General features: G+C 34.1%; 1 protein-coding gene across 1 annotated transcript; it reads right to left on the bottom strand.

Annotated features, from left to right (window-relative positions):
* Positions 1 to 9,369: 9,369 nt before the first annotated feature.
* On the bottom strand, positions 9,370 to 11,822 carry LOC137828302 (cyclin-D3-1). Its single transcript, XM_068634804.1, has 4 exons — positions 10,801 to 11,822; positions 10,498 to 10,699; positions 10,208 to 10,338; positions 9,370 to 10,012 (listed from the first exon to the last, which is right to left on the bottom strand). The coding sequence occupies exons 1-4, from the start codon at positions 11,359 to 11,361 to the stop codon at positions 9,725 to 9,727; spliced, it is 1,182 nt and encodes a 393-aa protein (XP_068490905.1). The 5' UTR covers positions 11,362 to 11,822; the 3' UTR covers positions 9,370 to 9,724.
* Positions 11,823 to 13,491: the final 1,669 nt, after the last annotated feature.

Below are 13,491 nucleotides of genomic sequence, written 5' to 3'. Positions count from 1 at the left end.
GATCGTGTACATAGATCATTTACACAGAGCAATACCTGGTCTCAGTTTGTTATTGAAAATGGCTGCCTGGGGCTCAAATTCAATTGACAGTAAAGGCTACTGTACATTGATGATGAACTCGTCTATTTGGCCAGAGAAGGGTATCTACTCGATTGAAAGCATGTTGCTGTAATTGGTCCATAGTCGCATTATGTTCACTATGACACTTATTTTTGCAGGATTCCCCTACCATGGCTACCTATTTGTAATTCAAATCAATTAATTCGCACCCCATCACCCCTCAGTCACTGGTAGACTTTTTCAATAGATGAAAAGAAAAGAAAAAATAGTTTGAATTATAAGTTCTAACAAAGTCTTAATTACTAATTCATTTCTTGCTGTGAATTTGTGCACAATGTTCAGGATTATTGTATGTTTTCCTATCTTACTACTGTCACTTTTGGTGTCATCATTTCTCAATCTTGAAATCTTGACATCCAGTGCTGGATGCTAGAATTGAACAAAAATATTCTGAAACACTACAGCTTGTAAGTTGATGGAAGAAATCAACTCCACTCTGGATATTTTCATCTTCATATGATTTTCATACATTGTGGAGTAGTCTATATTTTAATCTTTGATGTCAAATGAACTATGTATGAACAATCTAATTCTTTATTGGGTGAAAGATAGAGGTTATACTCAACCAACCTAGCATATTACAGCACTGTTTAGTCGATGTATATCTCTAAGTTTTCACAGCGGCAAAAGAGGAATATAAGAGTCACAGTGAAGAGTAAATTAGAGGGACAGAGAAGTCAGACTGGAGATCAAAACAGGAACAGTAGAACAGGCGAGTATGAAGGATTGATCTTGAACTTCAATTCAAAGAGTAACACAGTGTTAGAACTGTTCCCTGCAAGGAACTTGACAAAATTCTATTATATAAAATGGATAACTAGTATGTAGAACATGCGAGTATGAAAGATTGATCTTGAACTTCAATTCAAGAGTAACTCAGTGTTAGAACTGTTCCCTGCAAGGAAGTTGACAAAATTCTATTATATAAAATGGATAACTAGTAAAAAAAAAGTGACACGCTCTCTTTCAGTTTTCAGGTTTAGTTTTTTATGATCTTCAGTTTTTAAATGATTTACGAAACAAAACTAACGATTTCTTTTTTAAAATTTCAGGTTTACTGTTTAATATAAATTCCAGCATTACAATGTTGAGAAGATAAATTAATGACCTTTTGCTCTTACCAACAAATTAAAGGTTCACCACAGTCACTCTGTTCATTTCCTAGACCAAAGCTTTTATACATAGGCTTGGTGGGGTACATTACAAAGTAAACCCACTGAAATTGTACTTTACTTCTAACAAATACACAATTATTGTTTCAATAGTTGTTGGTATAGAGCACCAAAATATACATGAAAGTTGATTAATAGAATATCACGGGCAATAATGTTATTCTGGCAATTATGACTATCTTGCAATTGTAACATTTGTAAAGAAAAACAAAATAATTTAATTTTGGGAATAAGAATTAACTGCTTATGTGAACCTTTATTTGTCGGTGAGAGCAAAAGGTAATTAGTTTATCAAAAGGATTATAAGTGTTTGTTACTATTTTATCTTATATGAATTTAAATTTTTTAATTAGGTTCATAAAAGGTGTTTCTAATACTCATCTTAGTAAATAAATAAATAAAAGTTAGAATTTCTAATAACCGGTTTGAATCTCAGTTATATTATAGCATGTAATTTCTTGAATAAATGTTGTTGTAATTGTGCATGGTCAAGTTATGATTACTACCACGGCTACCAATGTGTAATTCAAATCAATCAATTCAAACTCTATAAATCCTTCCATCACTGTCTTATCAGCAGCACAGTAATGTATAAAAAAAACCTTGCAATTAAGGTTGATTCTCCCAGAATGGTAGCAAACAAAATGAAAAAAAAAAAACTGTCAGGGAAAGATGTATTACTGAATACGGCTCTTCAGTTATCCTCATAGAAAGATGTAACACTCACTATAACTCCTTTTGTTATCTGCATAGAAAGATGTAATACTCAGTATAGCTCCTTTTGTTATCTGCATGTACTGTTACATTTTGTCTACTTTGTATCTTGTTCAATTTTTCGTTTAAATGTCGATATATGAAACAAACAGTTGGATAGCATGTTTACCAAGTTTTATTTTGAAGTGGGGGTGTGAGATAACATGATTATGTTTTTAATTGATTTGCTTTATAAACAGAAGTTTCTATTAGAGTTAATCATCTTTGACAGCAAAAGTTGCTTTTTCCCTTTTATGATTTGATCTTGATCAACTGTGTACAGAAAGTTTTCACAGGTATTTAGAATCATTATTGTATCTTCACATCTGGCATGCATTCACAACCTATTATTGATTCTCTTTTTGGGGATGATTATTTTCCTTCAATCTTGGTCGCTGAAAAAACTGCGCTTGTGTGATGAAACATTGAGGCCAATGATTCTCAAAATATGTTGAACTGTTTTGTTCATTCACTCATTACGTGTGCAGCCTTTCTTACACGTTTTAACATCAAAAGAATATGATTTTATTTGCACAGATTTGTACAATTTTTTTTCTTTTTTAAAGTTTGTTCTGTTGAAATAAATTATTACATATAAATGAAATTTGTAATATAACCAATCCCATGTAAATCTTTTGGAATGAATTGCCTTGGATTGTGGTGCATGAACTATCCAGATCAATTCAAAACATGTGAGGGCTCATATTTATAACTGCTGCAATTATGGCCCTATGAATTTATTGGAGAGATTCTTCTAAAATTAATATGGAATGTTGGAACAGAAATCTATTTTGACCAAGTAAGGTCTTTCATGGTTTGAATGCATGTAAAGATTAATAGATAGAAAGGACAACAAAAAACAGATAGAATTCAAAGTTCTAACAAAGCCTCAGTCAAATTGAAAAATGATCACTCTATATACATAATTAGTTTCTGGCAGCTATTCAGGACTACTCACTCTACCTACTATTCTGAGATAACTTGCTGCAGTCATTTAATATGTCATCATTTCCTTAAAATCTTGACATGCCAAGATGGAAGAAAAAATTGTACAAAAATCAAATTCTTTACGTCTCACTTAGTTCATCTATTTTTTTACCCAATTGTTTCACAGCTGGGATTTGGGACTTCTGCTGGCATACATGATGCACAACAGCTAAAAATGTACCATGAAAAGAGTCACGGGTTCTATCTTTCTGTGAAGCATTGTGCCATGTGGGTCGAGTAACACGACCTGCAGGTGATAGTATATGAAGTGACAAGCCCCAAGGAATGGCTCATAACTTACTGGACCATATCTTAACTCATCCACATTCTCCTATTCTCTTCGTACAAGTTTTTAAATATTACACGGATGAAAAATAAAAATAGACTAACAGCTTGTATGGTTAAGAAATTATTAGAGTCTTTAGAAGGTAGAAAAGGAAACTATATATTTGTAGGAGTTTCTACTTCGATGTAGATTATGGATCTACATTAGACTTGCTGCGAAGTGAAACAAATCATACACTAATGTGATGTGATTGTACCCCGTTGTAACAAGTAAACTATGAAAACTTTTACTACAGTATCATCAAGTAAACCAAATCTATGCAGACACACAAAAGAGGACTTGCTTGTTGCCAAGTTCTTGGGGTGTTTTCCTTGATCAAACAAAGACATTGTACTTTATCAACGATTAGATTTCCAAAACAATGAAATGTATTACAATTTAGACATAGAAAACAAGAGTAATTGCTTGATCTGTCCAACGTGCTGTTCCTCTCATTTGTAAGAAAAAAAGAAATTAGAAACAGCCTTCTCTGTTGGAGATAGTGTGTGCTGCGTGGCTAGGATTTGACTTTTCATTATCTACGTACACAACACACATGCTGCATGTTTTGTTTTGTGTATTTGTTGGCGTCCTCTGGTTGTCGCTTTATACCAACAGTGTTTTGTACCAGGAACAAACACTTAAGGTGATGATTACCCCAGATAAGGCCATATTTAGGGTGTTCATCATTTATCACTATTCACTTGTCAACTAGCATATGTTCACTGTTAGATAGTGTTTAAGGCTTTGAAAACTTAACTTGTGATAGTGCTAGGGTCACTCTTGTCTGTCACAAGATACCCAAATCTTTGTCTGATGAGCCAGACATGCTTGCAGCATGACAGCCAAGTTTCACAGATTTGGGACACAAGCCATGCTGGGGTTCATAGCTGGCCCCTAAAACATCAAAAACTTCTCTTGTCCTTTTCTTCTGACTTTGTAAAGGAACCTAAGAGAGAGACCTTGAAGGGATCCATATCCTCCTTGCTTAACAATAAATTTTGCCTTGTTAGAAGAGAGGGAAAGAGATTTAACCTTGTTTCTCTGCATTGGACCACCTAAACGCATCACTGTTTCTGCCTTTTTGTTTTGGCATTCAATGCTACTTGTCTACTTCTCCTTTATAAACGTTTTCTTTTCCATATAAGACATTACAGCAATATGGTGGGGTAACTCCTTAAGGCGCCAAGAAGATTATTTTCGGTCTCATGCTATGAGGTTCTAAACTAGTAACCTCAGTGCCTTTCCTCAATTTATTGATCTTCTGCACTTAGTTATTGTAAGTAGGTAATGAAACCAAACACTCATAAAAGAACTTGTTCTCAGTTCCTTTAATTTTTGAGACTGAGTAAAGTCCCTTATTTATTATCCTATTCCAACTCATCAATGCATGTTTATCTATTTCCTGAAGGATTGATACCATCTCATTGTTGCTCTTCCTCAGACCCTCTGCATACAAACTTATAAGATTTTCTTTTATCAGCAAAAAGAAAAATTAAAATAAACACAAATCATTTTAAGAATGTTTGAACCCTATTATATCTAACAAGTTATAAACCTACATAACCTCCAAAAAAATCTTACAAATAGGAGTGGCTATCCTTACAAACTTACAAGATTGTAAAGATATTATCTGAAAAAAAGAGAAAAAAAAAAGAACTTAGGAAGCTTGTAGCTTTCAGGACTTTAGTAAAGCCAAAGATTTTCCCCTCTTAATATTTCAAATGCTAAGAAAGCTTAATTTAAATGTGTGGACTTTGGACCACAATGTTCTGAATAGGGTTCATTTTAATATAAGAAATAGCGATGTACATATTGTACACATTTATATATATGTGTGTGGCATAATGAATTTTACTCGTACAAGTTCAGGATAACATGGCCAAATCTAATTATGTTTCTAGTGTTGGCATTTTTGTCTCTGCTTGGAAAGATGGTGACCAGTTAGAATAGAATCGTTTCCTAGCACATTGGATGCCGATTGCTGGTAGCAAACATTAACTGTAACAATTAAAAAAGGAACGTTGTGATAATAATTTTGTTCACGCATTAGGTGTGGAAATGCTAGTTGACAGAGGTTTGGGGGCTACATTTCTGATCCATTGGGGCCATTCATAACAGTGATGCATCAACTGCTTGGAATCCTTGGTATTTGGGACCATATGAATCTTGGATAGTTCCTTCTGAGTTTGAGAAGCAAACATCAACACCTTGGTTTAGAATGTAGTTGGCTGTAAATTTGTCTGTGCCAGAACCAACTTTACATCAACTTGAAAAGATTACGGTGTCAAACTGAAAGAATCAGAATTCTTTTCTGCTTTTCAGATACAATAAAACGCCATGTTTGACCTCTCTCTATTAACTAACAGTTGAAACCTTACCATAAAAACTTTTATTTTTAGTGTAAACCACCAATTAGTCTATTCCTTGAATATTACAGTTAAATGACAACAACGACTTCTACGATACCAGGTAAATTTTGTCCTTATTGATTTTGTGTCAAATTAGTCTTTAAAATTATAGTTGCAATTCTTACTCCAGTAGAAAAGAATCACTATAAATGATTCATCTAAAATATTTAACACAAACAGATGTCCAAAACTCATACTTTGGCCATAAGAACTTAACTTTGGTTCTCATATGTTTTCTTTCTTACCCTTATCCTGATGTTAGAAACCTGGAAACTTGTGATGAGTTGTTTATTATTCTATAAAGCAATTACAATTACTGTCAGAATAACGTACAGGAAATTATACTGTCAACAAAAAGGTTGGTGAGAATTTCCACTGAGAGGCAGGTAAACACATGAATTCAAAACTTCAAATCGTTGTAGAATTTACTTGTTTAAAATGTTGACTTAATTCTTTTGATTGATTTAGCACATAACAGACAAACTTATAGCTCAATGATGTGACATATTACCTTATTATGGAGAGGAATATTACTTCTCCCTGCCCTAATTGTCTTTGTTGTGGAGCAGTCAAACTCTTTCCTGTTTCATCTGCTTTGGTGAAAAAGAAAAACAAATTTTGAAATATTTTTTTGGTGAAAAACCTAAGATATAGTAATTCATGATGGAAATAGTTACACGGGAATTCATGATGATGAACAATGGTTATCATTTTCTGGTATCATGCAATCGATCAAACTATGATAAATCCTATATCAGCATTACTTTTTTGTTGGTGAAATCTCCACACTATATCCCTGCTCCTAATTTTTGGCAAATGGAAACAATTTTTTTATTAGACATGGTGAAACTGCAAGATAAACTATTATATTCATTAAGTAGTACTCACAATTAATCACACCATTAATTGCTCTTACAATATTTTCACTTTTGCTTGTAATAAATAGCAGTGCAATTATTAATGGGAGTGGGGAAATTATTAATGGTGAGAGTTGAATAATTTGTAGCATTTTGGAATGGTTTACAGAAAGAATGGTCACCGGCTTCAACTTTCCAGAAGTAGATTCGGCTGTGTAGCTATGAATTGGCTATTTTATCAAAGATTGAAGAGTATGTATGTTTTATTGTGCAGCCTAAGCAGTGTGTTTCTGTGTAGTCTAGAAAATTGTGTGGGGTCCACAAGCATATATGGCCCTCTTTTATTGTTCTTTTAGACTTTACAGCTGTAAGCATGAAAAGACCAGAGGAAAATTACATTGAGGAGTTTTAGCCCAAATCTGTGTTCATTTGAATTTATTAAGCAATGGCAAACACAGGATGAGACTAGGTCAAAAGAGAAAGTTCAAAATCACCAAGCTAAGCCCCAAGCCAAAGCATCATATTATTCTACAATTATTGGGGTGGGGGCATGCATTACTGATCTCATAACCTTTGGTCCTTCCTTAGGACTAAGGCTGTTTCCTTTTGGAAAAACATTTTCCCCTCTTGAATTTTTCTCCCCTGACTCATGAAGTCATGATCACTATCATCCATCTAGTACCATCTTTAAACTGCTAAACTTAAAGTAGAGAAAAATATTAACAGAAACAGAGACAATCTTCCTACAAAATCAGATTTTGTCCCCCATAATAAAATCCCCCTCCTTTATGCATTGGATCATAATTTACAATTAATGGGTGTTTTGTCAAAGCCACCAAAAAACCAAAATCATTATATCAGTACTACTTTTCTTGTTTACTACACTCACTCCATTTCATCATGGAGACAAACAAATATGGCTCTCTATGCCTTTAAACTACTCCAAGAAAAACTGTTCTAACATACTACACTAAACCATTATGTGTGCCATTCTTATTCCATCATGTTCACATACCAAGCGGTATTACATACACCAACTTTATAGAAATAATTTGTGTTATACACGTGAAAAAAGCAGAATGAACTTTATTTTTGTTTTCACACGAGAACAAAGACAAAAATAAAAAATAAACAATTGCAAAGAGAACAACCTAAAGGTGAAGCATGCACTATAGTGAATCCACTAGAATGATCATCATGAATCTTTGCATTCATAAAAGAAAAAGGGGTAGGAAGAAAAACAGAAAAGAAAAAAAAAATCTCCACGCAACTTAGAGAAAGGGAAGGTCTACGGAATGTTATCCACATGGGGTATGCCACCTTTCTTGTTTCTGTAAAAAGGGTGTGTGCACTTAATCATAGTTAGTCTAATCCAACTAACGACTAACAAAGCAAATGTTGCATAAGTGTTGAAAAGTTAATTAATCCTGTGTATCCCACTACTTTGAATTAGTTGTAAAAGTGTCTCCCCCATATTCTTCGCTATGTTCTTCGCTTCTCATTAGTGCTATATCAGACATCATTAATAAATTGTCTCCTACTATTGACTGCAAATGCATTAGTTGTTGTGCAATTAGACTAGATAATTGAACAGATAAAGTGTGACAACTAATACCAGCTAGCCAAGAACCAGCAAAAACTAATTCCAACTCGGTTTTGTTTGTAACTTTATATATATAAAACATGCAGACTTTGTTTTCAAATTATCCATCACTGAGATCATCAAGATATGCTATCTATTTACATCGATCACATCAGAAGGAAATTAACATAAGTTGTATTCTGACAAGTTATGTATCGATAAGCATATTATTGGACATAAAAGAAAAATTGCTTGGATACCATAATAAGCAATCTGTGAAAAGTTATAATATTATAATTAGAGTTAGAATGAGACATTTTGAAGTGGTCATCACGTTTGAGAATTTCAATTTAATTGATTAAACTAAAGTAACGCTACAGTCTAAATTTTATTGCGCTGGATTGGCAGAGATGTACAGGAGCTGACCACACACTATAAGTCATGTAAACCAAAATAAATTAAGATAGCATGTTCGTCCTTACATGCCTCTAAGATTGTGCAGAAGGAAGAGAATGCAATAAATATTGCACAGTGACAACTCCTTTGAAGTTTCCAACTAAAAGGTTCCAATGTACGAAATGCTTATTTAATGCTATCTTACTCTAATAATCCACCGAAAAATGGCATGCAAAGACAACAATATGTGCTACAAAATACATGTATAATTAAGTAGGGACATATGAGAGCAAGCCCCTACAAACAGACCAGGCTATTGTTCATGCCCTTCTGGAAGTGCTTGTAGCTGTAGCTATGGCTGATGAATAATGAATAAGTTTGGTGTTTTGAGAGTAAGTAGGGGTTATGTTATAGTATAGTAGATTATTAGGGTGGTTGAATATTATAAGACCAAGGGTTTGGCCCTGGTTACGAGGTCAAAAGACTGAATCCCCCAATCAAGAAACCCGCTCCCTCCCCTATGACCAAAACCCCACTGGCCGACAAACTACTTCTCCCTTCACATGCAAACAAATCATCTTCTTAATCTGTCCAAAAACCCTTCTTATTTTGTTCTGTCTCACTGCTTTTTTTCCTTACAAAACTACTTAACAAGAAAAGAGAAGAAACGGTAAAAAAACTTGGGGTGGACCATTTCTGAATCTTATCCATCCATCTACCATGTAACCATTCAATTCAAGCACACAAGGAAGTGAATAAGAGCATATACAAATGAACAAAATTGTTCCCAATTTATTATGGAAAATATGATATAAATATGTCCAAATTTGGTATGGTCTATATGAGACCCATTGAACAAAAAAAAAGTGCTTGAAACATATTGTAGAGAGTGCTGATGATAGCCTCAATTCTTCATTGCCAACTTTGTCCTCTTCCCTCAGAGACCACTCCTTTCACTTCAAGAGATGTAAACAAGTGTGGGACATTGTTGGAAATGAAGAGATACACAGAGGGGAAGGCACTATAGCTTAGCAACATTCATGGAAAGATTAATTACCACAGTAAATAAATATAAGACATTCTTTTATTTTGGTTTTGAAGGAAAGAGAGAAAAAGGGGTATCAAGGAGAGGTGCCAACAATTCCGACAATGACCCGATTAAGTGGTGACAATTTCATTTGTTGTCCTTGGGTTCTGCTCTTCTTGAACAGAGGCTCTGGTGGTGAATATAATGATGACCCCACTGCCCACGAATCGTTGGAACCATCAGAGCCAAATGCAGCATCAATTACGCCACTTGGGCTATCTGGAATTTCCTCATACTTGCGTTTGTAAATGTTGTTGTTAAGACCATAATTATTGGCGTTTGAGCGTTGGAGAATAGCATTATAACACTCATCTACTTTCTCCTGTTAGTCAAATGCACAGTAACTGGGATCAAACAATGTGCTTATCACGTGCATTAAACACATTTTTTAGTCTTAATCTAACATGTTCATGCAACTCATGTTCTTAATCCTAATAATAATGGAGTTGGAGCAATGTTGATAAACAAATATCATCACTTGAAACAAACACTTGGACATCCTGATCTAGGCACTGACCTTGCTAATTTTGAGAACACTCAGAAGCTGATTTTTGTATTCCATCCCACCACTGTGTTCAATCTGGTCTATAACATGCAGCATTGTTGCAGTGGCCAAAACAGAGGGAAGGCACCCAACAAATCTCGAATCTAGACATAAGAAGACACAGACATGCCAAATGATAAGAAAATCAACACAATAGCATCTTCATTCATTCTTTGTACTGATGGAAAGCATTAAAAGTCTTGAGTCAACTCAATAATGGTATCTGAAATAGTGAGGCTATAGTCATTATTCTTAATGCTTACCTAAAAGCACAGACAGAAGAAGATGCTCACAGTGCCTGAGAAACTCCCAGTGAAGATGAGTTTTCAATCCAAGCCTTCTTATAATGTGATCTAGAAACGAGAGTGGGGTCACGGGATGCATCTTCCATTTGAGGGTGGACAGCACCAGCAGCTCCATTCTCTGAATAGTCTTTGCCTCAAACACATACTTAGTGTCTTGCACCTGAAAACATATAAACAAACACGTGTGATGAGACATCTACCTAAGATGAACAATAAAAAAAACGCACTCAAATGAACAAAGCTTTGTGATGATGAACCTACTTGAAGGTCCAAGAGAAGGGGCACTTGAGTTTCTTCAACTTTAGCAGCCAAAGAGATGCAAGTGACAGCCACAAGCTGGATCATCCAAGGCTTCTCCCTTTGAAAATGGAAGCTTAGAAGGAACCTATCCAGGTAAGTAACGGCCAGTGTTGCAGTGAGAGCAGAGAATCCATAGTGAGCATTGACTTTAAGCATCCATTCCACTGCCTCACGACGAGGCTGAGAGAAACAAGGGTTCAAATGCACATGATTGTTATTATCATTACTATCACTGTTGAGATTGTTACAGCCATAAACTTGTTCATGTTGAAGCTTCTCTTTGGAAAAGAGAGAGCTTAGTTCCTCGTCTTCCCAGAACAAGTCTTGCTCCAACAAGAGCAGAGGGAAGAGAGAAGCTCCGGCAGAGTGGTGCACGTGCACCCCACATGCATCATTGTTTGTTGTGACATCACTGTCCTCATCCTCTTCTTCCCACTTTGCTTCATCACAGTAAAGGGCATCAAGAACAGATGAGACATTCTCATTATGCTGTAGTTGGTGATTGTGTTGCTGAATTGCCATCTTCTTCAGTTAAGAAGAGGGTGTGTAGTCCTTTGTTCATTATAAAAAGAAAACACTCATTCTCACACCCATCAGTCCCTTTTTGGATTTCTCACTCTCTCTTTTCTCAGTGAGTGAAGAAGTGATGAAAGCAGAGAAAGAAGAAAAGTGGCAGGCTGTGGAGAAAGTTGAAAGGGAGAGATTGATTCTTGTTCAACTGAGTGGGTTTCACTCTTGTCTTTTATACACACATTTATTAGAAAATGGTGTGAAGGTAGCAATGAAAATGAAAATGAAAATTGAAAAATGTTTAGTATTGATTATTGAATATGTGAAATAGTGTGTGCTTTCGGTGTTCTTGTTGAGTTGGCGGGCAGAATTGCATAAATCTAACGGCACACAGACCAAGTTGGACCCATGACAGCAACTTCTTATACTCTCAAATTTAATTTTCCCACATTTTCACAAACTTTTGCCCTCTCATTCAATTTCTTCATGCAACATTAATCCACTTATAATTAATCATATTTCCAACTTTATGTGCTTTAAATTCACACCCAATTTCCTACAATCATAAACACACCCCTGGACCAACACTTCCCAGAGAAAACTAATTTTAGTTTTTTATTTTATAAAGTTCATTGAATATTAGTTTAAGTTTTTTTATTATTAGTGTTGAAAAAAATTTAATTTAGAAAATAAACTAAGGACAATAGCAGACATGTAATTAGAATTTTTAATTTGAAATTATATTATTTTAAATTTATAAAAAATATAAAAGATTGTGCTAGTTGTCCACTATTAAAAAAATTAGAGGATGATCATGGTATTAAAAAAATAAAATACTTAATTGAATTCAAACTATTTTATCATCTTAATCTATATTAATAATGATGAAAATAATTAGAGTCATGATCAAGATAATATAAAAAGAGTGGAATTCAACTTATCTTAAAAGGCTCAAGTTATTCTTACATTGAGTTAGTCTCTTTGTATATAGAATGAAATAAGATTTTATGGACTATGTATTTGGACAAATAGTGTTGAATAATTGGATCTTGTAGTTGGTCAAGTAGAGTAAGATTTTGAGCTTGTATTTGGGTTAGTAGTAGATTAGGTCTTTTAACCTAATTAGGATTTCAATTGGACTTCCAAATGTCCAAGAAAAATCTTAGGTCAATCTTACTTGAACGAGGTAGGTCAACTAGGATTGAAGAATGCATGTTTTCCTTACTTGTTCATGTTGGACACATGACTACTCATGTGAGAAACATGTTCTCTTCAACGTCTAGTTTGAAGGGATTTCAAATTTAAATTTTTCGCTCCTTATGTCTTTTGTATTTTTTACTTATAATGTTCAATTTTGATCATTTCTTGTTGATGAATTATTTCTAAGTTAGTTTTCTTAGTAGACCTAAACCTAGACTCCTTTGTAGTTGAGTTGGCCTCATCTTCCACCATATCTCTCTCCTTATTCCACTTTGCAAAACCTTCCAATCCTCAAAGGCTAGACAAAGAGAGACAAAGAGAATGTTTATTTTCATAACTCCTATCAATGTATATAAAATTATCTTTATCATTTTGGTAACTACTTTTATAGATTTTTTTTATTTATTTTTCTACCTCCTAATGTAACTAATTCTTATATTTCATTTTGGTGTATATATTCTGTTATACAACTTTACCGTTACTAACTTTATTCTTATTATGTTATGGTAAGTAGGTGTTGTGAGGCTTATATTTTCACTAGTAAATAGTTATCAAATAATGTAATTAGAAAATTGTCTCATTTTTAACCTATTGATTTAGTTATCTCCATAACTAAGTTGGCTGACCGACATAAAAGATCGTGCACATGCCATAGATTGTGGTGAGGAAATATTTATGTTACTAAACTGTGGATTCTAGAAAAAAACACAGAAAATAATGCTTGGCCTAGAATTTGACAACACACATAAAAGTGTTTGAATGAATAATGTAAATCAAATATTGTGAATAAATTTGTAAATGACTAAAACTAAAGGCAAAAAATAAATGAGAAATAGGGCTTTTGGTAAATTAGGTGTATGTGGGAGTTTGGCATTTATAAGCTTGTATAAGTAACTCTACTAAACCTATCTAACTCCACACCTCATTAAGCTAAGTTTAGAC

Source organism: Phaseolus vulgaris, chromosome 7 (assembly GCF_000499845.2).
Source record: "Phaseolus vulgaris cultivar G19833 chromosome 7, P. vulgaris v2.0, whole genome shotgun sequence".
NCBI classification, from domain to species: Eukaryota; Viridiplantae; Streptophyta; class Magnoliopsida; order Fabales; family Fabaceae; genus Phaseolus; species Phaseolus vulgaris.
This window is presented reverse-complemented; position numbering and strand designations above follow the sequence as displayed.

Excerpts from the sequence above, each read along its gene's own strand:
- LOC137828302 (XM_068634804.1), bottom strand. The coding sequence starts at position 11,361 with ATGGCAATTCAGCAACACAATCACCAACTACAGCATAATGAGAATGTC. Across the intron at positions 10,700-10,800 it reads CCCTTCTCTTGGACCTTCAA|GTGCAAGACACTAAGTATGT; the intron begins GTAGGTTCATCA and ends ATATGTTTTCAG. Across the intron at positions 10,013-10,207 it reads GTGTTCTCAAAATTAGCAAG|GAGAAAGTAGATGAGTGTTA; the intron begins GTCAGTGCCTAG and ends TTTGACTAACAG.